The sequence below is a fragment of the Heterodontus francisci genome, chromosome 43 (assembly GCF_036365525.1).
Source record: "Heterodontus francisci isolate sHetFra1 chromosome 43, sHetFra1.hap1, whole genome shotgun sequence".
Taxonomy (NCBI): domain Eukaryota; kingdom Metazoa; phylum Chordata; class Chondrichthyes; order Heterodontiformes; family Heterodontidae; genus Heterodontus; species Heterodontus francisci.
In genome coordinates, this window is record NC_090413.1 from 27,249,518 (window position 1) to 27,268,876 (window position 19,359).

Sequence of the window (19,359 nt, forward strand, 5' to 3'; positions counted from 1 at the left end):
AGGGCTCTTTAGTGGTCTCCTCTCACTTCATTTCACCAGCCCGTACTTATCTGTTGAAACTGAGAGGGAACTATATCAAAGACTTTGGGGCTTTTCTGTCCCGACAATGCAGCTCCCATTATTCAGGCGTCACAGCAATGGTCCCACTGTGATAATGCCTGGATTTTGCTTGGCGTCTCCTGCTTTCTAGTGAGAATCCTGCTGATCGCCTGCCACCCAGGAAACAGGGCTGGGGTCAGAATAGGATTGGTTGACAAGTCTAGGTCACGCACCCATCCTGTAAGGGCAGGGAGCGGAAAAACTAGCCCTTGGACTCTACAGTTTTGAGAACAGACAACTGAGATGATGCCCAAGTAAATGGTATAGAAAAGGTAAATATGTTCAACTTAAGTCACAGCAGTAAGGCAAGAAGATGCAGGTTCAAAATTAGAGCTGTTATTAATCATTAACTCATAGAATGGACTTCCATGTAGATAGTGCTGGAAAAAATTCTAAAATTATTTAAGAAAGAGTTAGAATCTGTGCTTGGGGGACCATAGGCATTTTATAGATAGATGAGCTGGGATATTCTAAATGTTCTGCCTCACCCATATTTATCTTGTGAGCTTTGTCCTCTTGACCAACTTACCTGAGGGTCACTGCCGGAACTGCAGTACCCCGATTTCCGACTCCACTTCGGCAGCAAGCGGCTTGGGGATGCCTCCTGCTGCATGCAGCTTGCTGGTTCTATGATAATGAGGTCTGAGGCCCCATATTATGTTCTGTTCGGGCCTATCTAATCAGATGCAGGGAATTTCAAAGCCCGACTGTCTATCTTGGTTTCTCAATGTATATAAAAAAAATTGCAACTCCTTTTCCATCCTTCCTTCCTTTCTGAAAAAAAAGCTGGGAAGTACAACTTGACAAGTCTAGTCAAACAAAGATGAGACCTTAAACAATCCAAATTCTGAAAAATATTTGAAAGTGACCTACGGATTGGTAGTGCTCAATATGAACATGGAGCTATAGGGTGGCATCGGTTTCGGCCCATCTGTATCATCGTTCTTCTCTTCCTCTTCTTTCTTTTCTTCTTCCTTTTTTGGCAAAGCGTCTGTGTTTGCATTTTTGTTTACTGAAAGAAAAGAGATCCATGGTTTTCTTTTTACACGCTTGTCCATGTTTGCCATTTCATTACATTGAAATGATATCTTTTGAAGTTGTCACACAAGCAAATCTGTCTAATTTCGATGGTTTACGTTTTCTTTCCTCCCCATAAGTTATTGCATCTACTTCTTTCACAAGTATTAATTTTGAACAAAGCAATGGAAATAATTAATTGAAAACAAATAGGCAGAAAACCTTCCCTTTCAGAAAGGATGGTTAAGGTGCCATAGCTGTCTGCAATCTCACCACAAAGGGATGTTGTTAGGAACATTGGAGCAAGATAGGTCATTCGGCCCAGTGAGTACCCCAATTCCACTTTACCTACTTTCACTCCATATTCAATAATCCCCTTACCCAATAAAAATCTTTTGATCTCAGACTTGCAAATTTCAATTGGCCTGTTCACCATCCACAGCCTTTTGGGGGAGAGAATTCCATATTTACACTACCTGAAATGTGAAAAAGTGCTTCCTGAATCACTCCTGAATGGCCTGGCTCTCATTTTAAAATTGTGCTCCCTTTATTCGAGATTCCCCACCAGAGGAAATAGTTCTCTGCATCTACTTTGTTGAATCCATTTATCATTTTAAACACCTCAATTAGATCACTCCTCAGCCGTCTAAACTCAAGGGAATTATGTGTGAACCTAGACAATAAGAGTTGGTAGGCTATTTTACAAAGTAAGAGAGAACCAGGTGACAGCCATATCCAATCCATCCACACACTTTCCAGCAGCAACCCTGGCTGAATTTTTTTTTAACAATGTTAGGGCCCTTGCTATCAACTCAGCATTGGACAGCTAACTCAGTCAAGAAGGAGCCAAAATTTGAGACTTTATTGATTTGTATGACAAAGTCCCGCACTGGACAGAACCTTTAGTAATTAAACTAATCAGCTGAGCCAAAAAAGATAGATTTGCTGATGTGTTTATAACAATGGGCAACAGTTAATGTATTTAATTTAATATGGAGGTCACAAAACAATATGGAATACTCAAGCTTCATTCCCACATTAACTGGACCTAGATGCTTTCTAATTCATAGTGAGTAAACATTATCATCCATCATTGGATTTGTATGTTTATAAAACTAAGTTTAAAAGCTCCATTTAAAAAAAATGCCTTTGAGAAAAAAAAACACATTTCCAGTTCATGAATATTTCCTTCAATGTTCCACCTACCGATGTTTAGTCAGACAGAATACCTGGAAAACATTTCTCATTGGCTTTTAGCTCTACCTGTTCAACCGGGTCTCCTATTCCATGCACCGTCACATCTAAGCCAAATTTGCTCACAAAGACCTGCTACTGCTGATCCAAAACTGGCTGCTAAATTGATGTGTGATGGACAAGATGGTTAACATCACGCCAGATGCTTAAAACCAACTTCCATCCCACCAGTCTGGGTTGGATCTAAACCTAACCCTGGTTTTGGATGTTTCCAATTACCAAACAGCTCAAGGATCTATAAAACTGAGTTTGGATCCAATGTGATTATTCTATACATTTTAGCTGTTATGTATCATGTTATTCAGATAACATGAGGATGGGAAATGGGGGATGAATTGCCTTTTAGTGCTAAATTTAATAATTTCATAAAGAAGATTCCTTTTTTGTTACACGTAGTGTACCAAGGAAATGTTTCCCATGACTAGTACCAATCCCTTACATGAGGCTTAATATTTCTATAAATGATCTTGCAGCCAACAGTCTTACCTTGCAGGGTAGGATCTGCAAATGGGATATTAATAGTAGTGTGATCAGGCTTCTTAGCATTTTTTGCTGGATTGTTGGGATTGGTTGGATTCGTTGGATTGGTGAGGATGAGGCTATTCTCTGGATTCTTGGGGTTCCCAGGGTTGGTAGGGTTTCCAGGGGTAGTAGTTGGGGCTTTACGATTGGCTGTATTGTTGGGATTGGATGGGTTGCTGGGATTATGAGGGTTAGTATGGTTTCCAATTTTGGAATTGGGATTGGAAGAGTTGGCTGGATTAGTGACATCCCTGGGGTTATTGGCATTCCTGGGATTGGGAGGTTGGGTTGCCAGCTTGCTGTTTCTGAGATTGTCTATGTCTTCTGTGTGTTGTCCATTCTGCCTGTTCATATCCTGTTGCACTGGTCGAGTGGTAGAAAGGGCTGGACCACCTGGAGCAGGAGGAGCACTTCCTTGGCTTTCTCTTCAATAACAAAATAGATTCGTAGGTCAGAGAAAGTAGAACAGAAATGCACAAGCTACAACAACGAAAAAGTTCAACTCAACACAAAATGTGTGGCACCAGACAGAACAGAGGTTGCCAACATCACTAAAACAAATGCACCAAGATGTACTTAAGTCACTTTTACAAGAATAAATCCATGCATGTCCTGGCCAATACTTATTCTGCAACCAATATAAGAAACAGGTGATCTTGTCATTTATTTCATAGTTGTTTTTGAAAGCTTGCTGTGCACAATTTGGCTGCTGCATTTCCTACAACAGTGGCTGCACTTCAAAATTACTTCATTACATTAAGTGCTTTGGGACATCTTGAAGTCGTGAAAGATGCTATAAAAATGCAAGTCTTTCATTTTTTGTTAGTTTGGACCAAATTTAGTGACGGCAACACTGTAGTCAAGGGCTTTGGAACTGCAATGAGTAACACTGCGGAATGGCAGGATAAGGAATTATGCCAACATTTTCCCACAAGGTAGGTTGGAAGATAGGGCTTTCTCTGTGCACTCTGTTTAATTAAATCATAGACCTTTGTATAAGGAATACAGTTATACAGTCATCACGGCACAGAAGAAGGCCATTCGGCCCATCGAGTCTATGCCGCTTCTCCGTAGAGCAATCAGTCCCATTCTCCCACTCCATCCCTGTAGCACTGCAAGTTTATTTCCTTCAAGTATCTGTGCTGGTTCCAGAGCACTGGGCTCTGTGCCAGTTCTGGAGCGCTGAGCTCTCTGCTAGTTCCAGATTGCTGGGCTGTATGCACGTTCCATATCTCTGGGCTCTGTGCTGTTTCTTGAGCTCTGGGCTCTCCGTTGGATCTGGAGCACTGGGCTCTGTGCTTGTTCTGAAGCACTCTGGTCCTGAGCGCAAGGCTTGGCACTGAATACCAATGTTTTTGACTATCAATAGTCTTCTCATTGTGCTTACTAGGACCTAAAAGTGACCTTTACTTATAAGGACCATCAGGGATGAAGCAAACCCGCTGGTTATACAAGAGGTCTGCACAGTGGGTACAAAAAAATGGAGTCCAACAGGTTGTGTCGAGTAGCAGTGAGAAGAAAGATCTTTGTCCCTGAACAATCACAGTTGAGCTCTTGATCTCAGTTGTACCACTATGAAGGAAATCCTGAGTAGTGACTGAGGACTTCCTCTGCAGTGGAAGGAAATGGGAAAATTTATCACGGACCACTTGTAAAGCATGCAAAAGTCCTCATCATGAGAAGATGTATGATATCAAAATGTTCTTGATCCTGAGAAAGCAGCTGAGAGCTGGGCGAAGTGTGAGGTACTTTTTTTCTAATAACCTGCCTCTCCATGAAGGCATATTGCTGGGAATCATAGCCGAGCACAATTATGACCTTGCCTAAATACACATGCACATTTTTCAGCAATTGTTCAGTGGATATTGATCAGTAGCAGAAACCCTGGCTCTCCACCCCACATGTCAATGGTCAATTGTTCTGGTTGAGATCAGTACCAGACTAGCTGGTTATGTCTTCACTCTGAGATTCCTGTGCATTAGTTATTTTGGGCTCTCTCACAAATTTTCCCATTAGCACAAAGATAAATTAAGAAACTGACAGCTATAGAGCAGCTTCAGTGCAGAGGGATCTGGGTGTCCTCGTGCATGAATCGCAGAAAACTAGTATGCAGGTACAGCAGGTAATAAGGAAGGAAAACGGAATTTTGGCATTTATTGCTAAAGAAATAGAGTATAAAAGTAGGGAAGTGTTGCTGCAACTGTACAAGGCATTAGTGAGACTGCACCTGGAGTATTGCGTACAGTTTTGGTCCCCTTACTTGAGGAGGGGTGTAGTTGTATTGGAGGCAATTCAGAGGAGGTTCCCTAGACTGATTTCAGAGATGAGGGGTTTGTCTTATGAAGAGAGATTGAGCAGTTTATGCCTTTACTCTCTGGAGTTTAGAAGAATGAGAGGAGATCTAATTGAGGTATATAAGATGATTAAGGGAATTGACAAAGTAGACGTAGAGAGGATCTTTCCTCTTGTGGGGCAATCTAGAACGAGAGGTCATAGTTTTAGGATGAGGGGTAGCAGATTTAAAACAGAGATGAGAAGAAATTACTTCTCTCAAAGGGTCGTGAGACTGTGGAATTCACTACCCCAGAGTGCGGTGGATGCCGGGACATTGAGTAAATTTAAGGAAGAGATAGACAGATTTTTAATTAGTAATGGGTTGAAGGGTTATGGAGAACGGGCAGGAAAGTGGAGCTGAGGCTGAGATGAGATCAGCCATGATTGTATTGAATGGCGGAGCAGGCTCGAGGGGCTGAATTGCCTACTCCTGCTCCTAGTTCTTACGTTCTTATGTTCTTATCATGTCTCACAGATTCATACACATAATGAATTACTTTGAAATGTAGTGACTGCTATTCTGTAGGTAAACACACAGCAATTTTGTACACAGCAAGCATTCACAAATAGTAACGAGAGGAATAACCATTTAATTTGTTTTTTGTTATGTAAATTGAGGAAGGAATGTTGGCAAGGACATGGGAATAATTCTTACTGCTCTTCAAATAATGTCAAGGGATCCACAGCATTCACCTGAATCATAGGAATAGCCAGAGTAGCTGAATGTCTCATTCAAAGGTAGGCACTTCCAACAATGTAACATTTATTTAGGACTGCAATGGAGTGCCAACCTACGTTATATATTCAAATCCTGGACTGTGGCCTAAACCACAACCTTCTGACTCAGACTTGAGTATTGCTAATTGAACTAGACTGACATAACTCCTGAGCTGTGACACTTGAATGTTTTATTTTAGAATGCATCAATGATTGCTATCTTGGCAAAACCAGACTGCCCTTTTAAGTCATTACTATTATAGAATATAAGCACACTGGGCAATGAATTTTGCATTTCATACAATGAGTGTTCATAAACTGAACCACATTACTTTAAAAGTCTTCTCAAATCACTTTAAAACATTACATACTTCTTCCGTTTGTGTCTCCTTTCCTTTGCTGTTGGATCCTTGTCATCTTTCTCTTTTTTTGCATCATTGTCATAAGTGGATTGAGCATGACGAGTCCTCCGCCGTTTCTCTGGTGCATCAGAATTCTCGCCCTCTCCGCCTCCTTTCCCCTCCTTATTGCCCCTGGTACCTTCCCTGTGCTTTGAACGCCTCTCACTTCTTTCACTTTTGACACCCTCCTCTACTCCAATGACATCGTGACCTTCTGCATTACGCCGGTGTGGCCTATGCCTGCGCTCTCTGTCTCCCTCAGGCCTTGGTGAGGAACTTCTCCCTTCTTTGCTTACACCTGATCTGTGTTGATGCCGCCTGTGGCAGTCATTGGCTCGATTCCTTTCACCATCACCATCCTTTGTGCTCCTCTCATGATTTCCTTCCCGGTCCCTTCCACGGTATTCCACATCTCTAGGAACACCATCTCGATTTGATTCTCCTTCTTTGCTGTTACTATGATACTTCCTGAGCCTGTCTCCCTGTTCCATTCCCCCCATTTCCCTGTCAAATGTCTTGTCTTTGTTCGGGTCATTGGGTCGATCATGGTAACGAGTCTGCTTTCTCAGAAACTCTTCAGCCCTCTGTTGACTGCTTTGTTGATCAGCTGAGGGTTCTGAAGACCTGGTTTTGTTAGTGTTGTTGTTCCTGTTTTCCTGAGGGTCAACGACCAAAGGTCGATCCAGGTGTGTTTTCATGTCACGTCGGATATTCATGGAGTAGGCCATTTTCCATCTCTCATCAGGGTCTAACTCATTGTAAATGGCCTCCCGACTGGTCATCAGATTTTGCTTTCTCATCTCATTCATTCGCTGTTCCCACACTGTCTTACCGTGTTTCTGGTTCTTTTGTTGTTCTTTCCTGCAAAAAAAATGGAAGTTACCAGGTTGACTGGCCAGTGTAGTATCCAGATTCCAATACCCCACAATTCCTAAAATCTGCCTGTTTGTAGAAGTTTAAGCCCATTTCTTTTCAATAGATCAACCCCGCCGACCTGCTTTATCATTACATTTCAAAGCCTTCTCCCTCCAGAGAATTGCCGAATCATCTCTCAGCCCCTCTGTTCTGTCCACTTGAATGAATTTTCCTCATAAACTGATGACACTTTAGGTGAAAAATTCATTTCAACTCAATCTCATTTTGCTCATTTTCTATTTGTGGCTCCTACAGTGAGCAATTTGCCTTTATTAATCACCTTGAAAACTTCAATTTGGTCACCTCAAAGTTTCTTTAATAACGACAACAAACCCAACCTCCTTAACCTTTCCTTAGAACTTTAATTCCTTACAAATGGAATCATCTGTTGCCCTGAATGGCTATTATAACATTTCTGAAGCAATGAAAGGTCATTGACCTGAGACGTTAAATCTGTTTCTCTCTCCACAGATGCTGTGAGTCCTGCTGGGTATTTCCAGCTTTTTCTGTTTTTATTTCAGTATTAGATCCCTTGCTTTTTGTGATGTATATCAATGATTTAGACTGAAATGTAAGGGGCATTTACAGATAATACAAAAATTGGTTGGATGGTTGACAGGCTGGAAAGCTGTAGGCTGCAGGAAGATATCAATGGATTGGTCAGGTGGGCAGAAAAATGGCAAATAGAATTCAATGTGGAGAAGTGTGAGGTTAATGCATGTGGGGCAGAGCAAGGCAAGGAATACATAATTAATAGTAGAATACTGAGAAGTGTAGAGGAACAGAGGGATCTTGGAGTGTATGTCTACTGATCCCTGAAGGTAGCAGGACAGGTATATAGGCCGTTAAGAAGGCATACGGGATACTTCTCTTTATTAGCTGAGACACAAAATATAAAAACAGGCAGGTTAGAACTGTATAGAATACGGGTTAGGCCACAGCTAAAGTACTGCATACAGTTCTGGTCACCACATTACAAGAAGGATGTGATTGCACTTGAGAAGGTACAGACGATATTTGCGAGGATGTTGTCAGGACTCAGGAATTCTAGATATGAGAAAAGATTGGATAGGCTGCGGTTGTTTTCTTTGGAATAGAGGAGGTTGAAAGGAAATTTAATTGAGGTATATAAAATTATGAGGGACCTAGATGGAGTACCTTAGCAGAGAGGTCAATAACCAGGGGTCACAGATTTAAAGTAATTGGTAGCAGGATTAGAGGGGAATTGGTAAGAAACGTTTTCAGCCAGAGGATGGCGGGATCTGGAACTCACTGCCCGAAAGTGTGGTAGAGACAGAGACCTTCATTGCATTTAAAAAGTACTTGGATATGCTATACCTTCAGGGCAACGGACCGCGAGCTGGAAAGTGGGATTAGGTTGGATAGCTCTTTCTCAGATGGCACAGACACAATGGACTGAATGCCCCCTTCTGTACCATAAATTTCTATGATTTCTATTAGTTTGAATGCAACTGGGACACAAATTGTGCTCAAAATTGCACTAATTTCCGCAGTAAAGATATGGTTCAATCTTCTGCTCAAACTCATTTGTCTAATGATAAATGTAAGATCTTCCATGAACCAACATAATCGGGCAGGGTTCTAGAATGTAATTGTTTATTTTGTTTCCCTTGCATTAAAAAAATATTCCTTGATATATTTAAGAGCGCAGTTTGGCCAATAAAGCTAAAAAGGGCTTATCACAAAAAATAAGCATTTTCATTATATGGGAGCAAATTGATTTTGAATAACAAAATGACTTTCAGAACCATCTACAAGCTGTATTTGTATACACTGGTAGGTTTCTTGGTGAATTAGTTGCCTTCTACCTAAAAATGCAAAAGAATCGTAAGAACTTCCTCAAAGAGCCGCAAACAGACATAATTAGTAGAAACTGATCATGCTGATTAATTTGATGTGGAGCCATGGCCAGTTGTGTGGGCAGGGCCTCCTTCCTGCACGATGATTTTTAAATTAGCGCAAAAGATAGTGAAAACTCAATTTGCCCTGGACACAACTTGCAGTTCTAATTCCTTGAACTTTTGCACTGGGTTGGCTTATTTCGGGCAAATTGCAAATTGTGCTGGAGCAGAAACTCTACCCCATAATTTTCCTACTGGAACACCAGACATTGACTCTATCAAGTTAACACATTCATATTATAACTGGAATCAAGGCATTAACCATGATTAAAATACAGAAATTGTAATGAGAACACCTTTTTGAAATATTATTTTTGAGCCATTTGACTTCAGTTAAACAATAAGCAAAGGTAAGTCAAACTAAATCAAGTTTGTATAAAATAAGGCTTGAGTCCTTACGTGGGACACTCTCAAAATCCCATACATGGGTGCCTGGGAACCTATTAGTGAAATAACTTTAAATCAATATCCTATATAAGGCATAGGTTACACAAGGTATATTTTTATGCATTCTCATGATCTGGGCATCCATGGTTAGGCCAGCATTTATTGCCCATTGCCTAGTTGCCCTGGCTATACTAGTTGAGAGGACAGTTAGCGGTCAACCATGTTGGTGTGGAACTGAAGCCACATATAGTGCTGGATTCTATAGAGGCCTCCATGTCAGGATCCTATCGAGGCCTCGATGTCGGGATCTGTGGTGGGGCGGGCATGAAGATGGCCCCGGATGAGGCCCGCCATGGACCTTGACACCGACAGGGCCTGGCCTGATATTGCCGGTGGCGGTGAGGCCTTGTGGTGGCTCCCCTGCCCCTCGGCGATGGGATCGCCATTTAAATAGTTAAATAAATTAAATCATCTGAATTCACGAGTCTCCCATTGCCTCCTAATGTCCCCCCGTGATCTTCACCCTTGCAGCTGGCGTTACCACGCCTTCGGATCCCCGTCTACGGAAATGAGAAACGAGGCGCAACAATGGCGGGGAGGAGGTAGGTTTCTCAGTGTGGGGGTGGGGGGGGGGGAATATGGGGTCAAATGAACGCCATGGGTGTAGGGGATGGTGGGAAGGGCTATAGTTTAAAGTTTGTGCAGTTTGAGGGGGGAAGGTCAGATTGTGAAGGTAAGTGTTTTTTGGGGGCAAAGGGAAAATAATTAATTTAATTGATATTGGGGGGCGTGGGAGAGAGACAAAAGAAATGTATTTATTTATTTTAAATCAATTTCACTTTAAATATTTAAATGTCCCAGTAGGGCTGACAAAATGGCATCAGCACCTGTGCACAGGCAGCTAACGTCATTGCCAGGGATGGACAGCACACCCCCTCCACATGATTGGGGGAGGGGTAACCCCCCCGGCTATTTAAATGAGCCGTTGCGCTTGCAATCGCAACGGCTCTTTGGCGTGCGGCCTGTTTTTTCCGCCCGCCGCCGAATTCGGCTGTGGGCTTATTGAATTCAACCCATAGGATGAACCAGGTATGGATGGCAGTTTGCCTTCCCTAAAGGACATTAGTCAGCCTGTTGGGTTTTTATGTCTCCTTTCCTTTCACATTGAATCCCTGTCAACTCTCTCTGTTTGCACCATGTGGATTGAGCATGCCAGCTTCTTGGTTGCTTCTCCATCTCATCTGGATTCTCATTTTCTCTGCCTCGTTTCCTGTCCAATCCAACATTAATGTGCTTCAACGTCAATCTCTAAAGTGTGATATATTCTTTTCCCAGTTTAATGCGAATTAGAACTGAATTTTAAGCAGTTTGCCACTCTGTCCTTGTACACATAGAAAATAGATTAAAGATTAATTCTTATTTACCAGAATGAGAGGTTACACCTATCAGAAATTGGCTGGGATGCTTTTCTCTAGGAAAGAGAAGACTAAGGGGCAACCCAATAAAGCTGTTTATAATTATGACAGGGTTTGATAGGATCAACATAGAAGATGTTTCCACTTATGGACAAGATCAGAACTAGGGGTCATAAATATAAAATAATCACTAGTAAATCCAATAGGGATTTCAGGAATAACATCTTTACCCAGAGAGTGGTGATAATGTGGAACTCGTTACTACACAGAGTAGTTGAGGTGAATAGTATAGATGAATTTGAGAAGAAGCTAGATAAATACATGAGGGAGAAAGGAATATGTTGATGGGGTTAGATGAATAGGGGGTGGGATGAAAATCGTGTGGAGAATAAATACCAGCATGGGCATGTTGGGCTGAATGGCCTGTTCCTGTGCTTTGGATACTATGTAATATTATGTAACAAACAGATTAAAGATGTTGTAAACTAATTTCACTTAGGTCTCTTACAGTCACCGAGAGAAGAGGCTTTTTTCTCATTGGTTTAGCCTGAAATTGAACCCAAGTTCTGGAAGTGAAAGGAAATTCTTCCAATTGACTGCATATCCAGGATAGGGGTTGGGGGGGTAGAAGACCTGGTTATCCTGGAATCGTAGAAATAGCCTCTAATAATGGCAGAACCAAACAGAAAGCCTTCTTGCCTTCAGGGAGAATTTTATCAATACATTTTTATTTTTGATTTATTTAAGCTTCAAACTGAACATGAAAAGAAGCAGAAAACACAAAACCGTGATGAGCAAAAGAGGGAAAATTAAAGATGCAGCAGAGGTTGTTGGCGCACTCAGTGCCATATCTACTTACCAGAGTGCAAATGATATCCAGCGCATTCCATGCAGCATGCAATCAGTTAAATGTACAGAGTTCAACATGAGCTGCTTTGCAAGGCAGGAAACTGGAAGAGCACATTCAATTTTGTTCTTGATTCTGTCCCTCCCTCTTTTCTATTTTCCTTCATTGTGCATTGATGTTTCACTTGTGGGAGAGTAACTGAGCTGCCTAAGCACATGGATCAACCATGGATCAATAAAAAGATCATATAACTGCAATCAAATGGGTCGGTTATCCATTCTTTGTGAACTTAGTTTATTGTGGTTATCAAGTAATGGATTGGAATAGAACACGTTCACAGTTTCAGCACCATGGACCTACAGGTCAAATAATACATGGTTAAGTTCAGAGTAAAGATGTCTACTCAATCACAAATGATATGCCTCACCTCAGAGGGAAGAGAAAAGACTAGAGCAGTACTTAATGCATTAGCAGAAGACTGGGAATGCCGGCTAACCTCAGTGCTCATTACCGACAAGGGCTGGGAGTGTGCTGCAGGATGAAAACCTGCTCTCAGTCATTATCATATTGGAGGTAAAATATTCCTCCAGCACAGGACATGTTATCTAATGGTGTTATTAAGACCATCACTCATCAGAAGTGTAGCAGCCAGTTTGAACATCAGGAAGCACAACTCAGAGTCTGTGCTCACATGTGTGAAGGGCGGGGGTAGGGAGAGAGGAGGGTGGTCTGAAGAAATTTGACTGACTCCATTCATTAACCAGAGACATTATTCCATTTCCACCTGCAAAGTCAACCAGTGAGAATTAAAATGCAAGCAACAAAATAGAACTGATTAACATTAATGAAAAAACTAAACAAAATGAAAGATTAAAAGGGAATCATTTCATGCACCATGACTGCAAAAGAAGTCCAAATACAGAAGTGGTTCACACAATTGTACTGCACAATCAGCAAAAGTGGTTTCATGAATAAAGCAGCTTATCGCATTTTGGTGTGAAGACAGAATTTTGTGATATTGGAGATCGTCCCATTGAAAATCTATGATGGATAGCAGGGAGTCAGTTCCATGGAATTCATAGAATTACACAGGGTGAGACTGTCCATTACTCAAAGTGTGGTTACAGCTTCCCTGCTATCTATTCTTCTTCTTTCTTTTGGGCCGGCTATCTATTATTCTACAGAAAGAATATACTGAACAATTATTTTATATAGTTTAGTTCATGTTCTTTTTTCTTTTGTCCTTTCCTATCCCAGGGACACTGAGGCCACTAACCTAGCACAGACCATAGATCAAATGCAGTGCGACACCAAGCACTTTACAGTTTAGGGCAATTAGAACAAAAAATCAATTAAATTCTGCATAAAATCTGTGACAAGATTTATAAAAACAATAAACAACCTTACTAATTCCTGCTCACAACCAATTTGTGGTTGAGGGAAAAACCTACTTGACTTCATCCTCACTAACATACCTATTACATATGCATCTGTCCATGAAAGCATTGTTAGGAGTGACCACCTTGTGGAGATAAAGTCCCATCTTCACACTGAGGATACTCTCCATCGTGTTGTGTGGCAATACCACCACCACTGTGCCAAATGGAATAGATTCAAAACAGATCTAGCAGCTCAAAGTTGGGCATCCATGAGGTGCTGTGGGCCATCAGCAGCAGAATTGTATTCCAACACAATCTGTAACCTCATGGCCACAGCACACTCTACCATTGCCATCAAGCCAGAGGACCAATCGTGATCATTGAGTAGTGTAGAAGAGCATGCCAGGAGAAGCACCAGGCCCACCTAAAAATGAGGTGTAACCTGGTGAAGCTACAACACAGGACTATGGCCGGAATTTTTTGTTGGGCGGAAGGCCCCATCCACCGGCCGAAAAGTCAGTGGCAAGACCGCCTCTGCTGAGCCTGGGGAGCTAGACCAGGAATTTTTTCCTCCCCAGGCCTTTAATTGGTCTTTACAGTGCTTTACAGTACAGTACTGTATGTGTGTAGACTAGAGTCCTGACAGTGATCATTTTATATTTTTAATATAAATACTGTATATTTTATAATAATCACTCAGGACCTTCCTGGTCTCTGCATCTCAGCTGCTCACTGGATAAACTTGCAGCAAGTATTTCAACCTGTAAAGCAGGAGTCTAGCTAATGTATAATGATATTTTCTGGGCCTTCGGGCAATTGCTATCTTTATTTTAAGCAATACAGATACTGGTACAGTGTGACACAACCTGTCTGGGCACAACTCCATGGGTTTCTGTTTAACTTGTGACCAAACAATCACTGACGTCGTGGCTCCAATCTTCATCTTTTTAAACAACCTTTCAAGTCCAATTAGTACTGTGTGTGTCCAATCCGGACCTGGCCCGACCCAACCCGAGCCCGAAAGCTGGACCCCGGAAGAGCGAACCGACCCGAACACGACACATGTCGTCGGGTCCCGTCGGGTTCGGGTCGGGTAGCAGGCCTTTAGTTCCAGTACAGCTACAACACTGGCATCTTAAATAAAAAAGAATGAAACCAAACGGACCACCCGGCATCGACCTCGGCACCGGAAACGATAATGGCAAACCCAGCCCTGTCAACCCTGCAAAGTACTCCTTACTAACTTCTGGGGACTTGTGCCAAAGTTGGGAGATTTGACCCACAGTCTGGTCAAGCAACAGCCTGACATAGTCATACTCACAGAATCATACCTTACAGACAGTGTCCCAGACACTGCCATCACCATCCCCGGGTATGTCCTGTCCCACCGGCAGGACAGACCCAGCTGAGATGGCAGCACAGTGGTATACAGTAGAGAGGGAGTTGTCCTGGGAGTCCTCAACATCGACTCCGGACCACATGAAGTCTCATGGCAGCAGGTCAAACATGGACAAGGAAACCTCCTGCTGATTACCACCTACCGCCCTCAGCTGATGAGTCAGTACTGCTCCATGTTGAACACCACTTGGAGGAAGCACTGAGGGTGGAAAGGGCACAAAATGTACTCTGGGTGGGGTCCATCACCGAGAGTGGCTCGGTAGCACCACTACTGACCAAGCTGGCCGATTCCTAAAAGACATAGCTGCTAGACTGGGTCTGCGGCAGGTGGTGGGGGAACCAACACGAGGGAAAAACATACTTGACCTCGTCCTCACCAATCTGCCTGCCGCAGATGCATCTGTTCATGACAGTATTAGTAGGAGTGACCACCGCACGATCCTTGTGGAGACGAAGTCCCGCCTTCCCATTGAAGATACCCTCCATCGTGTTGTGTGGCACTACCACCGTGCTAAATGGGATAGATTTCAAACAGATCTAGCAATGCAAAACTGGGCGTCCATGAGTCGCTGTGGGCCCTCAGCAGCAGCAGAATTGTACTCAACCACAATCTGTAACCTCATGGCCCGGCATATCCCCCACTCTACCATTACCATCAAGCAAGGAGACCAACCCTGGTTCAATGAAGAGTGCAGGAGGGCATGCCAGGAGCAGCACCAGGCATACCTCAAAATGAGGTGTCAACCTGGTGAAGCTACAACACAGGACTATCTGCGTGCCAAACTGCGTCAGCAGCGTGCGATAGACAGAGCTAAGCGATCCCATAACCAACGGATCAGATCTAAACTCTGCAGTCCTGCCACATCCAGCTGTGAATGGTGGTGGACAATTAAACAACTAACTGGAGGTAGCTCCACAAATATCCCCATTCTCAATGATGGGGGAGCCCAGCACATCGGTGCAAAAGGCTGAAGCATTTGCAACAACCTTCAGCCAGAAGTGCTGAGTGGATGATCAATCTCAGTCTCCTCCTGAAGTCTCCAGCATTACAGATGTCAGACTTCAGCCAATTCAATTCACTCCGCGTGATATCAAGAAACGACTGAAGGCCCTGACAATATTCCGGCAATAGTACTGAAGACCTGTGCTCCGGAATTTGCTGTGCCTCTAGCCAAGCTGTTCCAGTATAGCTATGATACTGGCATCTACCCGGCAATGTGGAAAATTACCCAGGTATGTCCTGTACACAAAAAGCAGGACAAGTCCAACCCAGCCAATTACTGCCCCATCAGTCTACTCTCAATCGTCAATAAAGTGATGGAAGGTGTCATCAACAGTGCCATCAAGTGGCACTTGCTTAGCAATAACGTGCTCGGTGATGCTCAGTTTGGGTTCCACCAGGGCCACGCAGCTCCTCACCTCATTACAGCCTTGGTTCAAAGACAAAACAGCTGAACTCAAGAGGTGAGGTGAGAGTGACTGCCCTTGACATCAAGGCAGCATTTGACCGAGTATGGCATCAAGGAGCCCTAGCAAAACTGAGGTCAATGGGAATCAGGGGGAAAACGCTTCGCTGATTGGAATCATACCTAGCGCAAAGGAAGATGGTTGTGGTTGTTGGAGGTCAATCATCTCAGCTCCAGGACATCACTGCAGGAGTTCCTCAGGGTAGTGTCCTAGGCCCCAACCATCTTCAGCTGCTTCATCAATGACCTTCCTTCAATCATAAGGTCAGAAGTGGGGATGTTCACTGATGATTGCACAACGTTCAGCATCATTTGTGACTCCTCAGATACTGAAGCAGTCCGTGCAGAAATGCAGCAAGACCTGGACAATATCCAGGCTTGGGCTGATAAGTGGCAAGTAACATTCGCACCACACAAGTGCCAGGCAATGACCATCTCCAACAAGACAGAATCTAACCATCTCCCCTTGACATTCAATGGCATTATCATTGCTGAATCCCCCACTATCAACATCCTAGGGGCTACCAGTGACCAGAAACTGAACTGGAGTAGCCATATAAATACCGAGGCTACAAGAGCAGGTCTGAGGCTAGGAATTCTGCTGTGAGTAACTCACCTCCTGACTCCCCAAAGCCTGTCCACCATCTACAAGGCACAAGTCAGGAGTGTGATGGAATACTGTCCACTTGCCTGGATGGGTGCAGCTCCAACAACACTCAAGAAACTCGACAACATCCAAGACAAAGCAGCCTGCTTGATTGGCACCCCATCCACAAACATTCACTCCCTCCACCACCTATGCACAGTGGCAGCAGTGTGTACCATCTCCAAGATGCACTGCAGCAACTCACCAAGGCTCCTTAGACAGCACCTTCCAAACCCGTGACTTCTACCAACTGGAAGGACAAGAGCAGCAGATGCATGGGAACACCACCACCTGCAAGTCACACACCATCCTGACTTGGAACAGTATTGCTGTTCCTTCACTGTGGCTGAGTCAAAATCTCGGAACTGCCTTCCTAACAGCACTGTTGTTGTACCTATACCCCAAGGACTGGAGCAGTTGAAGAAGGCAGCTCACCACCACCTTCTCAAGGGCAATTAGGGATGGGCAATAAATGCTGGCCTAGCCAGCTACGCCCACATCCCATGAATGAATAAAAAAAAGGCGGACGGCGAGACATCCTTGTCAATTTTACGAACAACCAATTAAGGGCTATCAGGTGGGGGAGCCAGCAACTCACTGTGAGGCACCATTTATAAAGGCATATGTGAGCATTCAGGCAGGCTGCAGGCACAGGCTAGAAAGGGGGGGCTCTATAGCAAAGGAGGCAGTGGAGGAATGGCTTCAGCATGAGAAAAGGTCACTCCACGATTCAGTGATGCCTCCCTGGAGGTGCTACTGCAGGCAGTAAGACAAAAGAGAGATGTCCTGTTCCCAGAAGTTGAGAGGAGGTGGCCAGCAAGCCTAATGATAAAGGCATGGCTAGAGGTGACAGACATACTGAGCAGCTGTGGGGTGGTTGCAAGAATCTGGATCTCAGTGCAGGAAGAGATCTAACGACCTGGTGTGGACTGGGAAGGTGAGTGGCATTTAGAATTTCAAACTGGAAGCCCAGCATGAATTAAAAGGCACCCATGAAATGTGAGGCCAGGTGACAGATCCATGCACAGGGCAACACCAGGCACCAACGTCCACATTGAAGCACCCAGTTCACGTGCACCTGAACCCCATGGACAGTGATGGATGAATGCTGCATCAAGATGGCTGGACGGCAGCTTGACCATGCCATCCCAGCGGTGTGGTGCTGCATATCTATAGTGCCTCAGAGTGACCAGCAAAGATGGGCCATGAGAGAGGAGTGGCATTGCATATGTCTGTGTTTGCAGGAGAAGCGAGCTCATAATGCCAGCGAGTATCAACACACGGGAGGTGGAGTGGCTTTTATCACTGTGGTGACATAAATAGAGGAAGAGACCATTGACATTGGATGGGTCACTGCAGGGCAGCCTGTCGCTGAGGGCGAGGCAGGTGTGGAAGCAATGGAGAGTGAGTAAAGCGATGGTTGCATCCTTCATTCCCTAGACCATGTGTGGCCTGTGGCACCTGTGTGGGCCTTTAATGCCACTGTAAGCTCCTGATCAAGGGTCGGCACAAAGGGTTGGTTGAAGAAGCAGCTGCTTCACTTACATCATGTCTCTCTAGCAGGTACAGCAGCAGATGAGGAAGAGACAAGTGCTTCTGCTACACTGGGAAGCACTGCTATCTCAAGACACTGTGTCACGTCATTCCAGTGCACCTTCCACTAGCACAGATACACTCTCATTTGTTGTGGTGTGTAGAATGGGTGGAAAAATCTGCTGGGCACTGCACAGACGTGCAGGGGATGAAACAGAGGCAGTGACAGCTGCGGCCACTTCCCCTTGGAGGAGTGAGGAGAGGCCCAGCGATGCTCAGCTTCATGTAGATGGTGAACCCCAGGTGAGATCTGCAAAGTGGCAGATCCTTCAGCAGCAGCATGAAATGTGTGAAGATGTGTCAGAGTTTCACAAGGCAGTGCATTCCTGTTCGCAAACGATGGAGGAGTCCATCCATGGCATGAGTGGCGCCGTTTCTCTCGCATGGGAGCACATTAAATCCTCCATCGACAGACTGGCGAACCTCACAGAGACTAGCACTGTGGCTGCAGAGCATGCACACAGACCTGCATATCCTGGCATCTATAAAATCTATAGAGTGATGGGTGGGTGAGATGGGCCAGCTGAACTGCATCAAATAACGATGGGAGTACGAGTGGGGCCTGTAAGGGAAGAGGAGACAGGCTGAAGGCAATGGGGGGGGGGGGGTGCTCCTCGCGAGGCACTTCCATTGCTGAAGGCAGATTCTCAGCCCCTTTGATGGTGACACTAACACTGCATGCTGGTTTGATGACTGAGACAGCCCTTGCACAGATACAGGGGGCCTCCAATGTGTCGGGCCCCAGCAGGGCTCAGGCACTCAGAGGACACAAGCCATATAATGTACTGGAGTAAGAAAGGCAGCATCCTGCACCCACATCAACTCCAGGTGCAGGGAGAGCACCCCGTAGAAGTTACCGTAAGTAAGCGTATGATTGCATAAACTAGCACTTGGGTTTATTATTAGGGTGATAATTATTTGTTAAATACAGAAGCCTTTAATGTTTAACGAGAGTTAAAGGTCTTCAAATTCAATGTATAACTACTCGTGTATTTATTTGTGTACACCAGTTGACAGATGTGGAATCAAATATATGGAGGATCTATA

The 19,359-nt window shown here is 44.1% G+C and overlaps 1 protein-coding gene across 1 annotated transcript in view; it reads right to left on the reverse strand.

Moving 5' to 3' along the window:
* LOC137355764 (voltage-dependent P/Q-type calcium channel subunit alpha-1A-like) overlaps window positions 1-19,359 on the reverse strand; it is a 644,715-nt gene that overhangs the window by 207,232 nt on the left and 418,124 nt on the right. The window contains exons 21-23 of the mRNA XM_068021264.1: window positions 6,315-7,205; window positions 2,857-3,317; window positions 973-1,111 (exon numbers count right to left, since the gene is read on the reverse strand). Of these exons, the coding sequence (XP_067877365.1) occupies window positions 973-1,111; window positions 2,857-3,317; window positions 6,315-7,205 (1,491 nt within the window). The remainder of the gene's footprint in view (window positions 1-972; window positions 1,112-2,856; window positions 3,318-6,314; window positions 7,206-19,359) is intronic.